At 30.9% G+C, this 24684-nt stretch overlaps 2 protein-coding genes across 3 annotated transcripts in view; one reads left to right on the forward strand and one right to left on the reverse strand.

The window, feature by feature from the left end:
* Nucleotides 1-8164: 8164 nt before the first annotated feature.
* Nucleotides 8165-10989, reverse strand: LOC124536215 (sperm-associated antigen 7 homolog). Its single transcript, XM_047112702.1, has 3 exons — nucleotides 10692-10989; nucleotides 10508-10618; nucleotides 8165-10244 (listed from the first exon to the last, which is right to left on the reverse strand). Exon 3 carries the CDS (start codon nucleotides 9909-9911, stop codon nucleotides 9204-9206), a length of 708 nt encoding a protein of 235 aa, XP_046968658.1. The 5' UTR covers nucleotides 9912-10244; nucleotides 10508-10618; nucleotides 10692-10989; the 3' UTR covers nucleotides 8165-9203.
* A 561-nt stretch (nucleotides 10990-11550) lies between these two features.
* Nucleotides 11551-24684, forward strand: part of LOC124536332 (lysophosphatidylcholine acyltransferase) — a 69396-nt gene continuing 56262 nt past the window's right edge. For both annotated transcript variants that reach the window (XM_047112857.1, XM_047112858.1), the window contains exons 1-2: nucleotides 11551-11874; nucleotides 22782-22927. In XM_047112857.1, coding sequence (XP_046968813.1) covers nucleotides 11758-11874; nucleotides 22782-22927 — 263 coding nt within the window. In that variant the 5' untranslated portion in view covers nucleotides 11551-11757. The remainder of the gene's footprint in view (nucleotides 11875-22781; nucleotides 22928-24684) is intronic.

Consider the following 24684-nt stretch of genomic DNA (forward strand, 5'->3'; position numbering starts at 1 on the left):
TTATTATGCCAATAACACATGAACGAATGATTTAACAATTTTTCGTCCTCTTCTTTCAAATGTTAACCCAACAAACATTTTAGTCGTATAAGAAGAAATTACGCAACTAATAATTGTATAAGCGTTGTATAGAAGTCGTTTTATTCAGTTATTCGACTTAGTGCCGCCTATAGTTTATTCGACTTATAGTCGTGTGAAAACGTCGTAGGAACGTCTATACGACTGTTTTATACGACTATTACACGGTATTTAGTCGTGTAACCGTCTTTGCGACTTATATACCGCCGATAGTCGTATTAGAGTGACGTATAAAACTCCTATACGAATTTAAGTCAATATGACTTTTTCCCGACATTTATACAACTGAATGTCGTATAAGAGTTTTAAAATACACTAAATATTACATACACCGCCATTCATTTGCGTTTTTGTAAAAATAATTTTACATAATTGAAAAAGGATAAAAAAAGCTGGGGAAATATATAAAAAAGTGGCCACTTTAAGATTAAAGTTAAAAAAAATTATGCATTATTTCTTACCTCTAATTGTACTATATCGAATATAAGTACGCGACAAGTTACCTGTCGATCAATTGGAGATGGTTCCGTACAAAATTTAGAGAGTTCAGAGCAACGTAATATTAATCGAAGCGCAGAAAGTGCATTTAGTGATTCTATAACAGTTGTCATGATTTTTTAAATATACTTATATAATTTTAATTGAAATAATAATATTTAGTACGGTTTTGATTTTTAAATATGTTTTTTTTAATTGAAATAACATTTATTAGTATGTTTATTGATTCGGTTATAGACACCGTATTGTGGGACTTCCTGTCGTGGCGTGGTGTGCCGAGCTGGTACTGCTGGTAAATGCCTGGCACGAGAAAAACAAAAGGCGGTTGATTTTGATCGGGGAGTGGGGAAGAAAGCTGGATTGTGTATTAGTGATATTTCCGATTATGATAGCAGAAATGAAGCCCATGAAAATGATATACTTCGTGATAATCTAAAAAAATGGGCGTAAAATCTGATCTATTATATCACGTATAATTTTTTTTCAAAGCTGAACCAAAAATACTCAATAGTTATATAAAATAACAAGGTTTTAAACATTTGACAAATACTAAACTGAACTCTAATTTCGTTTTCTATGGCGGAATATTTACAAATCCAATAATGACATAAATTGAAACGTCGTTTAGAAGTTGTATAAAAGTCTTTTCCTGCACTTTAAGTCGTGTAAAGGTCATTTTTAAAACTTACTTTAAAAAATCTCAATAAAATATTATTTATTTAATGAATTACACTAGCGCGTTAATTACATAGTTAAAACTAGCGCATTATACTCGATCAAATTAATTTCCCATCAGATCAATATTCCTTGAACTTGAGTTTCAAAGTAAACACATTGATGAATAAATAAAAAATAATGTTCACAATCAATGAAGTTTGTCCGTGACAGCTTTCAAATTCAATTTACATTTAATATTTTATCCAGTCACTTTGACAACAAATATAGTCTGGTAAGAAGCGTGTTGGATACTGCTATTCGATCAAATGTCGTAAAGCAGTGGTAATAAACACTATAAGTCTGCCGCACGACCTCTATACGACCACTATGCGACCAAAAAGTAACTTATGCGACCGCTACATGCCTCTTATAGGACACTAAGTCGTATAAAATGGGCCTTTTCTTGGTGATATCGGCGTTATAGCGGCGTAACGGCGACCAGCTTATAGAACCAAAAGTTACAGTTGGCACGTTGTGGCGACCTGTTAAATGTTTGTTGGGAAATTACTGTCAATAGGAAAAGAAAAATAAGTGTCAGAAGGGCCCCCTAAACAATATTCATTGGTAAGGTTTTAGCATTTAGCAAAATTTTATTTCGTAAATAAAACGTCCATATCAAATTTCATTGCAAATTTACATAAATTAGATACCTTATATTTTCAATGTAAATCTACATATCTTTTGAAATAAAGTTTATTTTTACTCTAGCTTTATACCCTCGTCGAGAAGTCTAGATATAAGACGATATTTTAATATCGCTATATAACCTCAGCGAGAGTGTACAGCAGGCATTAAGATAAATATGGCGTAATTATAAATAGGTAGAATGAAATTCGGAACGCACATGACATGACTTTGAAATTTGTAATCGAAGAACTGCTTTGTCAATGTGTCTTTATCTTCAATAGTATAATAATATATCTACTGTATATTACCATTTACCAATACATATAATTGTTAGATTCTAATGTCAAATTGTTTATGCCAATTTTAAATGTAGCTTAGAATAAAAATCCATATCAAGTTGTCATATCTTGCAGTTTTGTAATAATTTATAATCTGTTTAAAAATTATTATGTATATGTATGTATATACATAAAATATATACACTGATCCAATACGGATGTCGGGGATATAAAAACTCCTTAATTGTGTAAAGTAATTTATATGCAGTCTGTTTTGCAAAGTCTATGGAATTCGAATCAAAAAGGTTTTATATACATATATGGAAGTATTTATAAACAAGCTTATATATTTACTTATTATTTTGAATAATTGGTTAACTATATTTAAAAATAACCTTTTTACTATTGTTAAAAATAATTAAGGTCACACCTTTGAAACGACAATAACTGATTCAATCAATCATTAAAAAATAATCTATGACAATAACATTATACGGTTTTTAATCGGATTTATAGACATTTCTTTACATTAATATTTCAAAGGTAAATCTTTGTTAAACTAGTTTGTGATTTATGAAATACTAAGACAATACAAAATCAAGATTAAATTAATATAGAACGTTAAGATTCTACATAGCATTTTTAGACTTCGATGTGATATTTGTTGTTGACTTTTTAGAAATATACTATAATATAATTAGTTTATGTTGCGTATTGATCGCTATATTATTACACGAACGGAACTACGGCTTTGATTATTTATATGTCTAGATATACTGTCGAAGCTGAGAACGCGACAATATGAAATGGTCAACAGTTTGTATCGAATTCCTTTGTAATAATTGACATTTGAAAGTGTCACGTTTGACAAGTGTCAAGCGTAGAAGACACGCACACTAACATAAAATTTTGGTTTGTTTGTGGTAGTGCGACACTCTATCTACACGTATTTATAATCTAAGTATTGAAAAAATGTTCTGATTTGAGCGGGTTCAACATCGATATCACTCAACATTTAGGTTTAAAAAAGTATCTCTATCTATCCATTTTTTAAATTAGAAAAAATAAAAGCACTCAGGGTGTCTTTTATATAAACATAATTATAAAGTAATTTATTGTATAACAAATTAAAATGTCTTTATAAAGATTGCAGTTTTAAGATCTGCTGCCCCATAGACGGTTTTATTGCTGAAACGCAATGGTCTACCGGAAATCAAACCTGTAACGGTTAGGGTAGAGGAAATCTTATATATACAATAGAAAAAAACACGTTTCATAAAACTATATGCACGATACCACATTCAAGAAAATATCCGTAATATACAAACATGAACAGATATACATAACAAATAAATATATATATAAAGAAATGACATGGCATTAATGTATATATCGTCCTTAGTAAGATCATTTCCACGGCATATTAATGATGTTATGTACGTAGTTACTAAAGTAAATCATTTTACTTGTACAGTATTTTTAATTATTAGTAGTATGTATGTGTTACATTTAGTTGATAGTATTTTATATTTTCCATTTCCGCTACGAATAATTTATTTTCTATAATACTGTTTTAATTTTAATTTGATTCTGCCTTATGTATAACTATAATAACTATGAATATACTATATATAACCTTTAACCAAAAAAAGGGGAAAGGTAATAAAAAATGATTAAAAAAAAATATAGCCATATCCTGATGATTCTGCAGAACCACGAAATTCAGGAATTTTCACTACGCTCAAAATAATATCAATATATACATATTTGTACATTTTAGAACTTTTTTCCTTTAAAGTTAAAGTAATATCTAATTTGATAGCAATGTATCGAAGGAATTGTAATGTTGTTAATTATATAATTAAAAGTAGATTTATATATATGAGACGGAAAGTAACCGTATCAAAAAAGCTTATAACACATTAAGTCAAGGCCTGATATTATAAAGAGAAAAAAAAGCTAAGAGAGCGTATTGGATAAAGAGATTACGAACATATTCAAAAAAATACTCTATGAAATATTTATATGCAGTGACAATTTTTTAATTTTATGTCCTAAGTATTAAAGTACCTTAGTCTTCAATTTGTAAAACAAAAAAAAAAGAAAACTGTCATATCAAAACTCAGATTTGCAAGGTGATTGATTATCTTCTATATTTATTGGTGCTGGTATCCCTACTGTAACAGAAATGTATGTTACTCACACTTGGCCCACCAAAAAAAATCCTCAAACCCTCTCCTATATCCTCTTATATTTCTTTAACTCTTTCAATTTCCATACAGAAAAGAAGTACTTTTCGTAAAAAGAAAAAAAAAACACAATTTCCGAATATGTATTTTTGATAGTTTATTCGCTCGATAATTTTATTGAAAATGTATCTTATGATATTTTAAGGTAGCTATAAGCTAATATTGTTTATCAATAGGCTATGTTTCGGCCATATTTGCCATTATATAGCGTCCTGATTGTCTTCAATACAATCTTGTTATATACTTATAGCTTTATTGCTAGTAGATTAAAAATTGAAATACAGTTGACATTAACAGCTTCTAATTTTAGTTGCATTAATTAAGTCAATTAACTCACTGTTAAATCAAATATATATACAAAAATAACAATTTTGGAATATAAATAATGACTATTTAATTTACAACGATTTATTTTATCGAAATGTAATTGTAATATTTATCGATAATACTTATTTCAGCAATCGAGTAACGACTCCAAAATGTTTAATGCCTTTGCCATTGGCTTCTGTCTAAAGTATAATATTTGAATCCTCTTATACACGGTGTATTGTTTGGGTGTCAATCCAATCTGATTATAATAATTTTGTTTGATTTTACGACAGATAATAAAAAGAAAAGTAATGATCATGATTAAAATCCGAATACAATAGAGTGTTATTTAAATTGACCGTTGATGTTTGTATATATTTTTGAAGGCGCTCCACGTTATATTATTATCAGCGTGCATTAACACTTATGAATGTGAGTTCTTACGCGCTCTACGTAGCAAAAAATACTGATAAGATTTTATTTGCTAAGTTTCTTTTATAAAAAAAATATTGTGGAAGATCTAACACAAAAAAGTAACTACAAAAAATACGTTTACTAAAAACAAATTTATTTATATTAAACCATATCTATTTACAATATATCAACTTGTTAAATGACAATATTATAATCGAAACTTGACAATAACTGTTTGCGTAGAATATGTATAGTTTTAAATTAAGTATTTTACACACAATGTAATTGGATTACTTCCAGATTGACAATAAATACAGTGTTCCATTAGTTTCATCCTAAATGTTTAGAATATTCATTATTAATTTACCGACTGCCTCATGAAATAGATTTTACAGCGATGTAACTACACTAGCTATATAAAGTCCTAAACGCCTCTGGCGAGATTCGATTTTGCGCCTACATAGTGTGACAAATTTAGTTTTTAGCATAAAATAAGTATTTACAGACGTCTGTCTAAATTACTTGGAAGTTCATTTTATTTGTGTTAGCAAATTGTTTGAATTATATTTGCCAGCATCCCAGCAGCTTACAAGCTTATGAGTATGATAAGTGAGCGTTCTGAAGGTTGTGCCCTGGACCAGTCTGCAGTTACAGCGCTGATCAACTTAAGTACGATTCACATATAAAACCACGCATCGTATTTTTCACGTGATATCAGAAATTTAAAGACTTCACGCAATTTAAAAAGAATATTTGTGTGCAACACGAATAACAATTTACCAAATTGTAATTGAAATAATACTTCTTAGGTATTCTATTTCAATCCATAAATTCATTAAGAGCACAGCGTACCACAAATAAATAAATCATGTAAATCGCTTTCTGAGGCAGTCGGGTAAAAGTATGTATGTTTTTTGATGACACCTAATAATATAAAATTATTGTTTTAATCTATTTCCTTCTGTGCTTTCACTAATCATTACCATCCATTACCTATAACGTGTTATTATAAGCTAAGTATAAGTAGACTCCTTGAGAGTTATAGACAATAAATTCAAATAACCCCTATATTAATCCCCTAAATATAATGTTATGGTTACATACTTGTTGTTTTGTGTACCTATTGTAAATTTTGTCTATCTATTGCGTGTTGATGGTAAATAAACGTTTCGAAAAATGATTAGTTTTTATTTGTAATTTTTTTTACTTATAATTTGCATTTTAAGACAGATTAGATAATGGCCTCATATTATTTTTTTAAAGGTAGGTAGTAAATAGTTTTGACTTATATTAAAACATAGAGATTAAACGAATATAAAGCCTAATTCGCCAATAAATATGGCTATCATCTATACTTACTAATATAATACCACTAACCCGCATTGGAACAGCCTGGTGGAGTATGTTCCATGGGAGAGGTCTTAGCCCTCTTTTTTTACAGGCTTTACTTTACTTTTTTTTACTTTTACTAATATAATATATTAAAATAATATATTTTTTACTTTTTCTACGGACTGTATTATTGCTATTTTTATGTATATAATATTTATTTATTCTATTTATTTAAAATTATCATTTTATTAATGCTTCAGTTTGTTTTGCATTTAAAACTATATAATAATAAATAGCATTATGTGATATATTTATTTACATTGTTAACTATTTTTATATAACTTCGTCACCGCTCGTCACATGGCTGTGACACCAAAGGGTACCATTGAAAATAAGCGTTGGGTTCTAACCAAACGTAAAAGCAGAATGATAACTCTTGGGACACAGCTGTTGCAAATATCTTAAGATTATGTTGATGTATATATATAGATTTATATTAATTTGTAGCTTTTTTGTTATTTTCTTATAGTCGTTAGCTTCTGATTGTAATAACTTTGTATCTTGCTAATTTCATCCAATGTGTACCTATGTCACTAAGCTCATACACAGTCTAACCGATTTCGACGACATTTGTTTGTATTTGAATGTCTGAATTGATTAGAATGGGCATACGTAGTGCTGCCATAGGGAAAGAAATGGAAATCTTATTTCACCCGGACGAAGTCGGGATGAGCCGCTAGTGTCACCGTATATTAATCAATCAGTATCTGACTGTTCTCTGGTATTGTTATAATAACCATTCTAGAAAGGTTTAACATATATTTTTTTAGAGTCGTAGTGTTGTTGTTGCCTTTAGGATAATAGTTGTTAATTAAAATCATACTCATAGTAGGATATTATTTAATTTAATAATTTTTACATCCCGAAGTTAAATTACTTACATTTGAACTTAACATCAGGTACACAAAATATTTAATGCTGATAAAATCGAAAAAAAATCTGTACTACAATGTTATAGAAACAAAAACCTAAAACTAAGATGTTTAAGAAAACATTTGACTCCACACTACATCACATTGGCATTATAATCGGTGTCCATTGGCACAATAAAAAAAAACATAAATTTTAAGTTTTATTTAACCTGTAATCATAGCTCACATGACAATTTTTATTTCATAGTCTGTATTGTTATAATTAAAAACACCTTAAAGTTAATTACTATAAAACTAAAAGATCACATATTCTTGCTCCTTTTCTTACATGATATTCACTAAAAAGTTAAGTAATATTGCTTCAATGGTTCTGTCTATGTATGTCTATGGTTTAATGTAGAAAAATAATTATTTATTCTATTACTCTATTAAGCACTTAGTATTCAATTCAACATCGTACAAACAACATACAATTTCAGCAAAATGATTCAATTCTAATTTTAAACAAAGTTAATAAGTCTAAATGTTAAGCGCTATTAATATATGATCATATTTTTACACTAGCACTGGACCCTACTGTGTTAAGGGCTTCAGAAACAACCGCAACACTTAAACCATAATACCTATAGTCTATTTCAATGGCAGATTTTTCTTCAAGCATTGCAAACTGATCTTGATTGATCTGTATACAATAAAACACTATTCCGATTATTTTATATTATATAATTATTAAGGACTCGTGCCGGTTGGACTCAACTTCAAAATTCTTTTGATTTATTGTAATACCTGCTGCCATTGCAATAGGTTATTTGACAATTCAAAAAATAAAGTGTCAATTATTGTAAACACATGATATAAATCATGAGTTTAAAATTGGTTATTTATTAACGCAATTTGAAAATAATAATTGATCTGATCAAATAACCCACAAATACATTTGAATAATTGTTTGTCACGTGACACAAAACGCTACTCATTAGTCAGGTTTATGATGGCGTCACTAGCTCGTTTACTACTGTATGTGGATTATATGTACCACAGATTATAATACAGGCTCCTGATGTCACCGAACCCATTACAGCGCCATATTGTCAAAGTACTGTTTCTACGTGCTATTTAAATATTAAATTTTTAATTTGATATTTTTCAGCAAACATGTACTATTAAAAAAACTTTTACTGGGTTCCTTAACCTCTACTAAATAATATAAAATCGATTTTAAAAACCAGTCAAATAGCCAAAAGTCATATAGTAATATTGACTATACATATCTTCTATCCAATTATCACGATCAATGTCAAAAATGGAATTATATGCTTGAAAAGACCGTTGGACCAATTATTCTATGTTCCTTAAATATAATCAAAGGCAGCAAATTAATTGATATTCAGTATACATTTCTAAGCGTTTAAAATTTAATCTATGCTATAGAATTTTGATACAGTCTTATTGTTTAAATGGATCGTTATTATTGCTTAATTTCCTAACACGAGTCTGCACGAGCAGCAGAAAAAATTATACACAATTGTATTTCTGTAAACAATACAGCACCATACATTCACTATGACTTCAAGATCATGTAATCGTGTGAATTTTATCTTGACATTGTAATTCTTAGGTAATAACAAAATATGAGTTTTATAAATTGAATTTTTAAGATTAAAAATTTTCGATTCTAAAGAAAAGGTGTTTAAACCTTAAATTTAACATAATTGGAAGAGTCTAAGTTTATTGCTAAGTAAAGCTATTCTTCTAGAAGTAAATTAAAATCAAACGCTACCTTCTCTTTCCATTTGTTTCTCAATTTCTGCTTTTTTGACTTTCTTTGCTTTAATATCTGCCATTGTTTGCTCAATAGATCGTAAATCTTTTTTATTCTCACTTGGTACTTCTCCATAACTTTTATTCATATTAGTCTTCTGGGCTGCATCTATAGCTGCTTCCTGGCCTATTAAATGTGCATATTTCTGCTTATAGAAAGTGCCGCTTAATTCCTCTTTACCATGCTTTCGTTTTCTGCTCTTCTCTTCTTCATTATCTAAAGCAGCTTGTTTTTCCATCTCCAAGCGTCTTTGTGCCATTTCTGCTGCTTTCTCATCATCCCATATACCTCCTGCCCTGCGGACTGTGAGTTCATCCTCCGATGGCCCTTTCTCTTTTAAGTAAACAACACAATATCTGTCAATGCCCTCTTGTCCAAAGGAGTACACTTGGCCTCCAGCTGTTGTGGCGACATCTCTTATAACTGATCTATACATTTGATCCATGGGATCAAACTGCAAATATGGCTTTGTACCATCCATTATAAAGTTACTTATTTTCTCTTCGACACGTCTACAGAATTTATTAAGAATGTTTTTTTCTTCTTTCTGCTTCTGTTCCAAAGCTTCCTTATGCTTCTTAATTGCTTTTTTTTGTGCCTCACTTGTAGACGGGGGCTTTTGCATAGAATTCAAGATGGAACCAAGCAGATCCATTGTTAAATAATATTTTCTGAACAAAAAGATGTATAGGCTATAATTTCTGGTATTTTATACTGCCAGTCAGTTGGTATTTTAAAGTTGTCAGCAAAAGAATTTGTGTTAAGGCCTTTGAATGATAAAACACTTAATGAAGTCTCAATTTGGGCACAAATTTGACTTCCAAATGTAATAGTTTCGCCTGCAAATTCTAGTAACTGTTCCAAAGGGGGTTGTAAAGGAGTGCCTTTAGTAAGCAATGTTTGGTGAGATAAGTCAATCTCTTTACAACTTTCTAACAAACACCTGTGTTTATTGCAGAGTATTTCAAGGGATTCTTCGAGTTCCGATCTGTAATTAAAAATAATATATTGATAAGAAACAAAACAAATTTGAGCATAAGTTCCAAAAAAAAAACAATGGGTTAAATAAAAATTAAGTTCGACTTCAAAGTAAATAGTGTTATGTGTATTATAGTTGTATTGTCAATAATCTTCCATCATTGATAAAGACGTTACAACGCAAAGTTGTTTGTGTAATCAATACTTTTTTCTAAATCATAAGAATTTTAGTGACCTTGATTATTTCAAGTTTAAATTAACAAATTTACTCACCGTTGAATTTGAATATCCTGAACTTCTTCAGATATTAGGTTATGTAAAGCCGATATCAATTTTCTTTGTAATCCGTCAAATTCTTCGAGAGGGGTTCCTGACAAGCTAGCCCTGTAAAATGACGCCCGTGATAATTACTAATCATATTAGTAAAAAAAATCAAAATATTTGTATTTATTCTTACTCTTTTATACTTTTGCAACGATGTATCAATTTATTAATAGATATTGCGCAGTTTTGGCAAATTTTCAAACACGTTTTGGACTTATTGAAGAATTCTTCGAAAAAAGAAAAGTAATCAATGATATGTCTTTGTACTTTAGCTTCCATTATATATATTAAACTTCATGTTTATTTATTTTCGTACGAGACACGAGTTTAAACATAAATAAAATTAAATATTTTATTTATATGGTAAATGTCAATTTCGTCCACAGATAAGTTTAGTCGTTACTCGGCGGTCGGTTGAAATTACTCAAGTAAGGCTACTGTTCTGGCAGTGCTGCCAGTAAAAAAAATTATTCAACCTTTAAGAAAATTTATCTTTATACATAATATAACATTATAAATAGAGGATACAATATTTTTCTTAGATTTAACTTTAATTATCTTCATTTGGGATATTTATATAATCGACAATTCATTTTTTGTCATCCATATAAATATGTTAAAGTTAATATAAAAAAATATGTATACAATAGGAACAAGAAACTTTTAATGTTTTTAATTAACCTAACCGTGTGGTATTATTAAAACTAATTTGTTCAACGTTTTTATTCTAAAGAGTCATATGAGTACACTTAATACTTAACAATAATTGTTAAATCTTGAACTATAATCTAACAGAATCAATGCTAAGAGCGGGTTTAAATAAAAGTTACACGATCGCGAAGTGTACCGTTTTGAGGATTCAATTCTTGTATCCAAAATAAGAATTATGAATTACGAACACAACCGAACGTGCACCAAACTCCGCCGTTGAACGACCGCACCGTGAACGTCTTGTTTGTTTTATGTCAACATTATTAACGTCAACGTCAAATGTATGAAAATGATCAGTATGCGTTTACTGTTGACTGTAGGATCACGTCAATTTATCACGCAATAATTTCGATTTATATTCCGCTGTGAAACATATTAATTCCGCGTAGGTTTAATAGGGTTTTTTATAAATAGTGAGGAAAAATGAGTGTAACCAGTGTAGTTTGAATATTATTTGAGACGCAAGTATAAATTGTGATATTGTGAAAATGAATGGTAAAAAGCACAGTGAAACGGGCACTTTCTCGCCCGATGGTATGCGAGCCGAAATATTAAATCCATTTGTTCATAAATTGGAATTAGACAATACGTATGATAAAATTCGGGTAAGTAAGGTTTAAATAAATTAATAATATTATGAAATTACATTATAACGTCGAAAAATATAAGTACCGTTTGCGCAGGCTCGAAACGGCAAAACAAGGGGAGATCTGAGATTGTGTCGTAATACTTTTTAAATTAGATTATTTTTTATTCAATTTGCATTATTTTAATCTGTTAACTTTTCTGAATTACAACAAAAATCAATTCAAATTTACTGTTGGTCATTTCATCTCTAATTTTCGCTCCTCTGAACCAATTTCGTTTTGAAAAATATTAATATGTATTATAATCAAATTGTCTTTTTTTTTTTATTTAGACCATTAAAATATCTAGTAAGTAATTTTACGTAGAATAACATACTTAAAAAATATGATTAGGAAAAATAAAATAAACTAGGAAAACAGTTAGTTTGTCTTGGCCAGAGATATTTTATTCATCGTCTATTCTTTCATAATTAAAACAAAAATATTAACAAGAAAAAAATACTTTCTGGTCTACTTCTTTTAGGCCTTTCATTTCAGAAGATTATAAAAAAAAAATCAACTATATTAGAATTTAGAAGCTCGTTGACATTTGCGTTATTTGACATAAATACCTACACAGTAAAAAAAACGTAATGGATACTTTAGGCTTATCGCGTTCATCGCGTCTTTTAATAGTTTTAATAATTGAATACTTGCCATCCGTTTCTCGATGTCAATATTTTTATGTGTGGTTTGTTGGGTGACTTCGTTAGGGCCCAAAAACAATAATTTTTACGTCACTATCATCAGAGCCATTGATTCGGAATGCATCCATTTTTATCTGTAAATCATTTTTAGGATTAAAGCAAGAATTATAGAAGAGAAAATGATTGTTAGAAAAAAATTAAATGAATCCTAATAGCTACTACAGAATATAAGTTTAGTAAAACATTGATTTCATACAATTAAATACGTATATTGAATCAAACCAACGAAGCCTTCCTTGATTCCATGGTGGAAGGTTCCTTATAGAGTAGATAGAGCCACCCCATTTAATCGCTTGGGTGCCGTGTGTGACGAAAATCATTCCAAAGGAGAATTGGCATTAGTTTTTGATAAAAATCTTCAAAATTATCATGTATGTATAGTACATAAGTTTACAGGACTCACCATTAGCAATATAAATGGGTAAATTGCAATAAAATGATGAAGCATGAAATTTAAACCAAGTACTATGAATTCCAGGAATGTTTACGTCGACATTATATTGCTACTTGTAGTTATAAGAATATTGAAAAAAAAACAAATGGTCTGATTCGTTGGTCTAATAGCCAGTTGGTTGCCAGCCACAATGGTGGTCTTTTGATCCCGGTATTTTTAGGAAGTTAAGAAGTTGGCAGTATTATTATATCAAATTGGTCTTTACCCAATTTTTTTTTTACCTTTACTTAGGATTGTTGTATTCCGTAGGTCAAGGTGGCAAGCCAGTATAGCTAAAGGCACAAGGGACACCTTATTCTAATATATCTTCCAATCTTCCAATGTTGTTGGCGTATTGGACTTGTTATAAATGGTTAATATTACGGCGTAAATTTATAATGTGTAGGGTGGTAATTACCACCAAGTTCCCTCGTGTTCCATCTTTGGAGAAAAATAGGTTGACGACGGTAGATTGGCATAATGATAAGAGTACAAAGATTGCACCTACACTTTTGTAGACGCCTGCGTAAATGGCTAATTCATAAGGTTAACACAGGCCCCGCCGTAACTGAAATTCGGTCAGCTCAAATTAAGCATGAAAGCCAATCGATTGCTTATTTAATTAAATGCTTAGTACTTAGTTTACATGTTACTTTCCTATAGTGAATAAAAAAGTCATTTACAGTTTATAGTGAACATAAATCCTTATTTTTATTTCTTGTGTCCATAAAGTTTTTCAAACATGCATTCTTGTGATAAACAAGTGATGAGTATAAACATTTATTATCTGTGAAAATACTATACGAATGTACCAACTATTTGTATAATTTACTCTGTGTCTCGGTAGTCGGTACAGATTTATGTGGATATAGATAATAAAGAAAGTTGAAAATGTTCACTTATATTGCCATTGACCGAGGGAAAGTTTTGTGAGCCTTAACACGCACACACCTAAACCTTCTAAAGGTGACCACATTACGTTCATTCATCATTGTGTAACCATGCCGTAATGTAAAGAAAGCTGACAATTGATTTTATAAATATTGATTTTGATTATCGTCGTTTATGTTATATTATTATTTCTTGAGATTGAAACGATCGTTGCTTAGCTATTTCTTACCTTTAATGATAATCGGGAACGATTATGAAATTGAAGATGTCGTCCTGAGGGATTTCGGTAACGCCGGGAAATCTCACGAGCCATCAAACATGCAGGATAAGCCCAAAATCTTCTTGTGCCTTATGTTGTTATGCACAAGTTTGTACGCAAACATAATTGAGCTCTATTCATTTTCTAATCCGATCGAATTGATGATTGATGGGACGGCAATCAATAGATTTGTAAGTGTTCAGACGCAGGACCAACGTGCCTGCCAACTTCCAGACCATGGTCTGATAATGTGAATCTTTCGGCAGAAACATTAAAAACTTTTTATTGGCTCAACCTGGACTCAAAATCTAGAACCTGTGGGATCTGTGGCATTAAATAAATAAATATATCAGTTATAGCTACTAGAGCAACGTGCCAATATTCTTATGACAAATATTGTTGCCAGTCAAGAGCCCATCGCAGTCGCTCAGAACTGAAAATGACATTATAATACCCACACGCATTGAAATGACGATTTTTTCTATAAAAGTATTCGAATATAATTAATTTGTGTTATAAATTGTAATCGAATTTCAAAGTGTATTTGCCTTTTTTGTTCGGTACTAAAAATAGTAAGAGATAAAAAACATTCCAAGGTCCGAAATATTTATTAGAGCTATGAACGCCAGATACAGAGTCGTTGGTTATTCTCTAAAGTTGTATAAAGTTGAACCCTTCGTTTTTCCTCGTAAAATTATTATTTTATTATAATACTCTTCAAATTATTAACACTGGTAAATGCACACTAGAAACAACTGCTCAGTTCTTAACACTTCCGTGTCGATATAAATTATTTGAAGATTATTTTTGATTACTAAATTGCAACTAATTATCTATTATATAAAGTGGTTTGTTTCCAAAGATACATGATGAGAACACCGCCACACTATTTTAAATTTCAAGTCTCTTACTTAAAGTATAGAATTTTCATAGAAACTTTCAAGCCCCGTTTTACCCCCTTAGGGCACAAGTTTAATAAAATTCCTTCTGAGCGTATGTTTAAACCCTATAAGGAACCTACGTGCTCAATTACAAGTTGGTAGGTGTTATAGTTTCTGATATATCGTAATATTAATTAGTGAGTGAGCGATAGGAACGAAAGTTACACATATAAATGATTTGAAAATTAAGCATATCGCATTATTCTGTAAAAATCACTTCCTAATTCACTCGGGTGATATCGAAAACAGACTCATCAATTTAAATGTTATTATTTTATTGTAGCCTGTGTTGCGTGTAATTTTCTAATATTTAACGATCATGTTTTGAGGTTAATTTTGCGTTCAAAAATAGTTCTATTGTTGCAATTCAACATTCTAATTTAAGACATAAATCATCAAAGTTCAAACTTCCTCAAAAAACCGAGTTATGTTATAAAAAACCGTTAGTATAAAATATATTTTTAGTTTGTCCAAACAGGCAAACTAAAATTCTGTAATGTTCTTAAATTATTTATAATTAGACTGTAAATATCAAAATAAATGAAAATCGTTTGAGTTAGCTAGTTATTATTCGATAACACTGTCACAAAATTAAATTATGCATGTATTCGCTTACGAAAAGGAATAAAATAAACTTTTTAATATAAAATGATTTTTTTGCTACCATTACTTTTACGCATCTCACGCACACTAAGACATTTTATAAGTACGAGGGTCACTCACTCATGCACGCTGTTAATAATAATTCAACGTGGAGGGGCGCGTCATCATAAGTCAATAGATCTATAGCTATACTAGCTAGGTAATATATTTTTCACGAAAATACCGCGCATGGAAACACATGCGACATTACTAATAAAAATTCGAATATATTTAACGTCTAAATTTTAAGTGTATACGATAATAGATGTAATATATTATGCATAATGAATAATTATTTCAACAAGGTCGCACCTATTAATGTAAAGGTAAGCAATTTATTATTCACATTTATGTTGGATTTTCAAATTTATTAAAGAGGTTCTCCCACGAAGTTCTTATATAATTATTACTTTTTATCTTATTCTAAATATTCCTCATTGTTTTGGAATTAAAATTTGGGTCTTTGTGCTTTTTGTAGATGGCAACAATTTTTTTTTCAAATTGATACAATTGATCTGTCTAATGTTAAAGCTCTTTAAAAAGATTTTTACTGAAAGATTATTTTTTTTTCAATTTGTCAACAACTAAAAAACCCGCTAGACGTTGTCCTATCTGTGTGTATACAACCATTGACGTCGATCGATTAAACGGTATAAATTTGATGTGCCTTAGCGCCGTTTTGTTACGATATACAATAAAGTTGAGAGTTCAATAACCTTTTCCATCTTAAAATACATATGTATCAAATTTCATGGTGGTCGGTAAAACGGTATCGAAGTCTTCGGTACCAAAATCATTATTTATTTTATTATTATTTATTATATACTACACTTAAAATGATATCATTGGAAATGCCATATTAATTAATTAATTTATCTATAAATATTATAAACGCGGAAATATCTGCTTGTCTGTTTGTCTTTCACGGCCAAAGTAATGAATCAAATTCGATGAAAATTTGTTCGTTTGTTATCCAATCCATCAGCCCATTTCCGTCCACTGCTGGAAATAGGCCTCTCCAATTGTACGCCACTGAGATCGTTCTTGGGCTACTCGCATTCAGCTCCTGCCTGAGTGTTAACTGTTCATTGTTGTGTTTTTTAACTACACAAAAATTGAATAACAAGGAATGGTTTATGCCTAAAACCTGATGACTAACTCCTGAAATGCGAACAAAGCTGCGACTAGTTATGAACAGTACGTTTTACACATAAATTGTTATGATATACTAGTAATCAAATTAATAAATAGATGTCTAGATACATATGTATATGTTATTAACATAGTTTCTGCTCCAAAAACACGGTGCAAAAATTAAATTAAATTTGAGTAAATCGAGGCCTTCTGTAAAACATTTCCTGATATGTTACGAAGTTTGCCTTCAAATTTTCAATGATCTGCAAATTGTTTAGAGGCAGGTCGTAACATTCTCTAAAAATCTTATAATCTATGTGACATTTGAAAATACATGCGAACCGAGTGTTTTTTTAGATATTATTGTTTATTTAAAATTATTGGGTTTGAAAAGCTTCATTCGAAATTGTAGATGGAAATGTCCTAGGATCTTTCATCGTCATTCTGAAAAGGGGTTTAAAGTGATTCTGCGACAACTGAGCGCTTATATACTTATTTCGCGACCTCTGTGGTCGAGTAGTGTGTACACCGATTTTTATGGGTACTCCAAGGTCCCGGGTTCGATTCCCGGCCGAGTCGATGTAAGTACAGAATTTATATAAAGTAAAATAAAGTAACAGCCTGTAAATTTCCCACTGCTGGGATAAGGCCTCCTCTTCCATTAACGCCCGTTTTCAATAACCTATCTAAGATTACAGATAGATCGCTATCCTCGATTGTCAGTTAGAATTTATCTATCATTAATATGCGTTTCACAATTAAGGATAAGTGCCATCTATCTTCGACAACGATAGATTACTTTCCCTCTCACCTATCTTAGCTTCTTCGAACGTTTATGAACAAAGTCACGGTAATGCTAGCCATCCAAAGTCAATAACAAAACGAAACATCTTGACAGTTTGAACTTTCAATTTTGACAAAATGGCTTATGTAAGTATCTACGAAATATATTTATGTTTAATAGTTACAACGCGTTCATCTCCTCTCATCATTGATATACCAACTTTTTCAGTCAACAAAGGCAGCACCTATGACCAGAGACGAAACAATGATAATGAAAAAAGTTGAATTAGAGCTACAGGAAAAAAATTATTATTGCTAAACTTCAGCTAGAATTAGAGAATGCAAAGTTAGAAAATTAAAAATTAAAAAATGAAATAAATAAATAGTTTTTCCATTTAAAAGAAGGACTTTCATTGTTAAGTGTAAAATACCTATATATTTAAAAACAAATAAAACGCAGATAAATTCAATATTTATATGTATAATTATGTGTTGTTGAAGTAATTATTTATTAGTGATTGCCGTGAATAAAAAAATTCAGATGGTAAATGGTTATCTATAACAAAATTATTTTCTTCTAGTATAATTGCAATTGATATTTCTGGTTCCAATTCTTGTAAATTCATTTTCCTCCCAATATTATGTAGCACAGCAGTAGCTATAATAACCGCTTGCAAATTTTAAACTTTGAGTCAACAGATACCAGCATAGTGCCCAACGTATTAAATCGTAGCGCTAATAGTATCTGATGCAAGGGAGATGTACCATGGTTTCTGAAAAATGTTAAAACATGATTGAATTCTGATATTAGGTACCTTATGTAGGTAATGTAAGGAAATTAGAATGACAAAATTAACCTTACCTTTTAGATGTAGTCTTCAAATAGGGTTGAATTAAATTATTTAATTCATTTACAGCACCTTTGCTTAATCTTAATCGATATGCAAATTCGTAATCATTTAGCATATTCGTGTAATTTATTCGTGGCTTATACTTCTTTTGTGATCGCACAATATCGGAATCACTGTCACTGTCTGTATAACAATCATTTATAATTTGTAATAATTCCATATCACTATCATCACTGCTACAATATTCCATCATTAATAAAAATTAGCGCAATAATATTTCAAAATTTCAAGTCAATCGGCCGAATTTGACGGATAAGCGATTGACGTTACTAGAGATAGCTTCGTCTATCCGAGAGTGACTTCAAGCGTATATAGAAACGTAGGTAACCACGAATCGTATGAGCGTTCTATCTCTTGTAAGCTATATGTCCTCCCGATGACAGATAGCTAGTATCGATAGGAAATGCTAACCGTTGATAGGTGATTGAAAACAAAGTAAAGGCAGAATGATAGATTTGGCTATCTTTAGTTACTGAAACAAGGGATAGATAGATTATTGAAAACGGCCGTAAGGAGAGGGTTTGGAACATATTCCACCACGCTGTTCCAATGCGGTTTAGTGGAATACACATGTGGCAGAATTTCGATGAAATAAGACATGCAGGTTTCCTCACGATGTTTTTCTTCACCGTCGAGCACGGGATGAAATATAAACACAAATTAAGCACATATATACAGTAGTGCTTGCTTGGGTTTGAACCTGCAATCATCGGTTAAGATGCACGCGTTCTAACCACTGGGCCATCTCAGCTCTTATCTATTATATCTATATGTAAATTATTTTTGAATACCTGAAACTAGAATGGAATATAGTTAATGTTATAGTCTACTTAACTACAATATTTGTATGGCTTCGATGGTTTCTGAATTGTATTAATCGAATAAGGTTTGAATTAATGGACGCATTTACGTGTCCAACCAGACACTTAGTGGATTTCTTCTGTAGCGAATCGATTTATTAAAGCCTGCGGATTTGCTCGCGTTTTAGGCATGTGTCTGGCAAAAAGGAGTCTATCTCTTTTCTTGGAGTTCAAGTTCACTTCCAGAGATTAACTGGAACAGACAGACAACAATTGTAAAAAAAATTATTTTGGTATGTGTACCATGTATACTCGTATAGTACGACACAAATTAGATGTAGCATCGGGAAATGCAATGGAATGAATATAAAAACGATTACTGCCGATTTACACAACCAATAGAAATAGCTCCCTATCGCGCCATTCGACGCTATTCGTTGCTATAGATTCTCGCGTCAGAGAAAGCAAGTGCATGTAAATCGACGTGTCAAATTGACGAATATATTAGGTCATATGATAGTACAAGTTATTACGTTTGTATAAAGATCATATTCGCATGAGAAATAAATTTTGATAATTTGGGATAGCGTACTCAATTCGGATGTGATCGGTTTTACGAATTTTGCCGATGCGACATCTAAGTTGTGTCGTACTATACATATATATGCATCGAGTAAAAAAGGGCTATTTTAATATTACAAACAGACACTCCAATTTTATTATATGTATAGATTATTATTTTTCGATAAATATAAAATATATTAATAAATAGTTGTAGCCGACGGCTTTATTATAATTTTATTAGTTTTTGATGTGGTTACTTGGTGGTACTTCAATTTTATTATATGTTTAGATAAAAATTGATTACATAATTTAATAAATTGTATATGCTTATATGCAAGCCTTTTTCCAACTTACAAGTTCGAAAGTTTTAATAGGTGCACCCTCGAAGGTTCTAGAAATGTTTGAAACGGTACCAGTATCGTGATGGTACGAATTCTTTAACGATCTTGTCTTGCTATAGACGATACAAAAGTCAATATTTTGTGTAGATATTTTCTTCCTGATAAGAAATTGTCTGATACAATGCATGAACATTCTAATGCTCGATAAAATCAAATTCAAAATATAAAGTATATTCAAGTAGGCTTTAACAAGCACTTTTGAATCGTCATTTAAAAAATATATTAAGTGAAGTTACCACCATACAAGTTAAGAGAAGAACGTCTAAGAAAATGAGTAGCTACTCTTTTTCAAAATTAAAAAATAAGTCTTGTTATTTAATTACAATTATATATGTATGTAATTTATCCTGCCTGGAAGTCAACAAGTATTAATTCCCCACTTTTTTATCGTCTGCATAATCTTGTGTTGAATAATATGCCTTATTTACCAATGTATTTTTTACAAATTATTTAAATTTATGAAACGGCAAAGTTATAAATGTCTGTGGAATTTTGTTATAGAAACGGATACCTTGCCCGAAGAAGGATTTATTGACTTTAAGAAGTCGGAAACATGGCGTTATAAGTTTATCCTTACTTCTTGTGCACATACACAGATTTTATTAAAGCGATAACCACGTGAAATAGTTCTTGGAAACAATGAAAGCGAGGAAGAGGTGCTTGCACTCACAAAAAAATGCATACACCCACACACTCACATACATTGGGGATATAATATCTTCGAGTAGTTTGTGAGGTTTGAGGTGGTTCCCTAGGAGCGGTCCTTTGCACTGCGGACGGGTTGACGTATTCTGTTACCTAATGCGGTTAGTTCATAGGCGTTTCCTATAATCTGCTTGTTCACCTTACATTTTCTTTTTCATGCATTCGATTCTCGAATACCATTTTGCAAATGTAGCGTTAATATATTTTTTTATTTATAATAAATTTAAAGGTTTTATGGTTTAAATTGGTAATATGATGCTATAATTAAATGAACTGATATTTATTTTGTAACTTTAAAAATATAATTTTGTTTTTTTCTATTAAAGATAGATATGTTTTCATATCTTTTTTTCTGTAGATTTGTAGTTATGTGGATCACACACTTATCATAGTTTCTTTATATATGATATAGAGTTGATGTTGTTCGCTTGGAACTTGGCCTGACAGACAATCTATTATCCTAATGCTTAACGTTAATGTTATCAGTCAATGTTTTAATTATTTAATAAATTAATAATATTTTTAATTTCTCCTTATAGAAGATGAAAATTTGTGTGACTTCGGGAATTTTGTCAAAAAAATTGACATAAAAAGAATGAAAAAAAAAATGTCTTTTTTAGGACACGGCACAATTATAAAAAAGTATAAGAAATAAAAGATAAAATCAAATTACTAACTAGTCTACAAAAAAGAAACAAGCAATTATAGTTACCGTGTCTTAAATAGGTGTAGGTACCATTTAGCTTCCAAATTGGGTTCCAAGGACCTAATGTTGATTTTCAATGGTACCTTATGTGATTATGACGGCCTGAGACAATATATGCTAATATTTAATATAAATAATTAAACATGGAATAATATTATATAGCCACTGTTCATTACCTGTGTTTCTATTGACTAAGGTGTAGAGTTTGTGAAGTAAGAGGTCTTGTAGAGTTAGAAGATTAGCTCTACACGAGACCTGATAATATTTTGATTACAATATGTTTAAAGAAACGGTTGTAAAAGTATTGACGAAAGATCTGAATTGGAATATTTATCTCCTTGGTTAAAAAGTTGCTTTATTTTACTTTGCCAAATAAGGGAAGAACAGCTAACCTATTTATAATAATGACTATCTTATAAGTTGCATTATTTCGAATTATTAATATATTAATGTAGATGAGAGTTGAGATGGCCCAGTGGTTAGAACACGTGCATCGTAACCGATCATCGGGTTCAAAACCAGGCAAACACCGCTGATTCATGTGCTTAATTTGTCTTTATAATTCATCTCGTGCTCAGCGTTGAAGGAAAACATCGTGAGGAAACCTGTATGTGACAAATTTCATAAAAATTCTGCCACATGTGTATTCCACCAACCTGCATTGGAACAGCGTGGTGGAATATGTTCCAAACCTTCTTCTCAAAGGGAGAGGAGGCCTTTAGCCCAGCAGTGGGAGTTTACAGGCTGTTATTGTAATGTAAATGCGATAAAACACTATGAAATACAAACGATAAATGGATGTGATTATTATATAATGCACATGTTTTCGAAAAACAAATTAGGGAATTGACGCAATCATTCGATAAAATACGCATTCTGCACTTTTTATTATCGGGGCTTACCCTTGAAAGCTATTTCAAAAGTAACGTCAGCGAAATGTTTTCTGTGATGGATTATCAAAATGTTTGTGGTGGAATTGGATTGTATCCAAGTTTTTTTTTTGTTACAGACGGCGATTTTCACCGTCATCCTGCTTCCGTTTCGAGTGATCGTCATATGTTACCTGATCGTGACAGCCTGGTTCCTCGCCTGCATCGGCCTTTATGGCCTGAGCGAGGAAGACTTACGGAAAAAGCCGATGACTGGTTGGAGAAGGTAATTGTCTCACTTCAACGATTATATCGATTGCATGAGCCTAATTATATACTTACCTAATCTAATAAGTACCTACTAAAGGTAATCTGTTTAATACATAGTAATCGTATGATACGAATAAACTTTTTACATAGTAACACTGATCGATTCCATGATGTAAAGTAAGTTTACGAATAAACCACAACTGCTTATGATGACCATGTATAAAATTTATATGATTAGTTAATTAAGTATTAAAAGTTTCAAAATACATTATCCTGTAAATTGTAAACGCTAATAATATAGTAGAAATTAATCAAAATCAAAATATACTTTATTCAAGTGGGCTTTTACAAGCACTTTTGAATCGTTATTTATCAATTAAGTGAAGCTATCACCGGTTCGGAAAGTAGATTCTACCGAGAAGAACCGCCAAGAAACTCAGTAGTTACTCTTTTTCAACATTAAAAAAAAATACAGTCATGTTAGTTAATACAATTATTTAAATTAATATATCCTGCCTGGAAGTCAACAGGTATTAATTCCACGCTTTTTTATCATCTACAAAACCACTATATATTACATACATCACTATTAATATATTAAATTATTATTTTGTGGCGAATAAACCTCATACTTTCTCCCAGGAAAATTATTCTTTCACTTCTATGGATATGCTATTTTTATGTTTAATTAGCGACCCGCACCGGCTTCGGACGGGTGCAGTTTATATGTAAAGAAAATAATATTATACATAAAATACCTTGAACTCAGTAATAATGTAACTTTCTACCATTGAAAACAATTTTAGAATTGTATCATTAGTTCCGGGGATTACCTTTTTTTTTATAATATTAGCATAGATAAAGAGTCTTTGGATTTTTTGAAATATGTGTGTGTGAGCCGAGATGGACCAGTGGTTAGAACGCGTGCATCTTAACCGATGTTTGCTTATTCAGTTTTGTGTTTATAATTCATCTTGTGCTCGGCGGTGAAGGAAAACATCGTGAGGAAACCTACATGTGTCAAATTTCATAGAAATTCTGCCACATTTGTATTCCACTAACTTGCATTAGAACAGCGTGGTGGAATATGCTCCGAACCCTCACAAAGGGAACGGAGGCCATAGCCCAAAAGTGGGAATTATACAGACTGTTGTTGTGTTGTTGAAATATGTGTAGCCTACTTCATGTCTTTCTCTCTTGCGTCTGTATCATCTATATTTGTTTGTATATTAATGATTACTTCACCAAGATTTTTCAAGCCTTTGTTCTTTTTGTAAATTTAATGTTTTGTTAACAATTACCAGCAAATATCGCTTCACAGCGCTAACAATGGTACTGAGGCATTGTTGAAAATAAATGGAAGCCTTGAAAATGTTGAATAGTAAAACGAGCGAGCGGCAACGGGCAAAAGAAAGAAATATCACTATTGTGCAATACTAAAAATCTGTTTATAGGTAATTGAAATAAATTTTTAAGGTTGGATATATAAAAAAGAGCTTTATTGAATTTGTAAGTATGTCGACTTCGGTCACGGCGACCAGTCTCAAACAAGACTAGACTACAAAACGTACAGTCTGTAAATTTTCCACTGCTCGGCTAATTCTTCTGTGGAGAAGTTTGGGATTATATTCCACTACGCTGCTCTGAGGCGTTTTGGTGGATTCACATGTGGCACAATGTCGTTGAACTAAGACACATGCAGGTTTCCTCACGATGTTTTTCTTCACCGGCGGGCACGACATATTACATTGCACAAGTGTTTGCGCAAATATA

The sequence above is a fragment of the Vanessa cardui genome, chromosome 16 (assembly GCF_905220365.1).
Source record: "Vanessa cardui chromosome 16, ilVanCard2.1, whole genome shotgun sequence".
Lineage (NCBI taxonomy): Eukaryota > Metazoa > Arthropoda > Insecta > Lepidoptera > Nymphalidae > Vanessa > Vanessa cardui.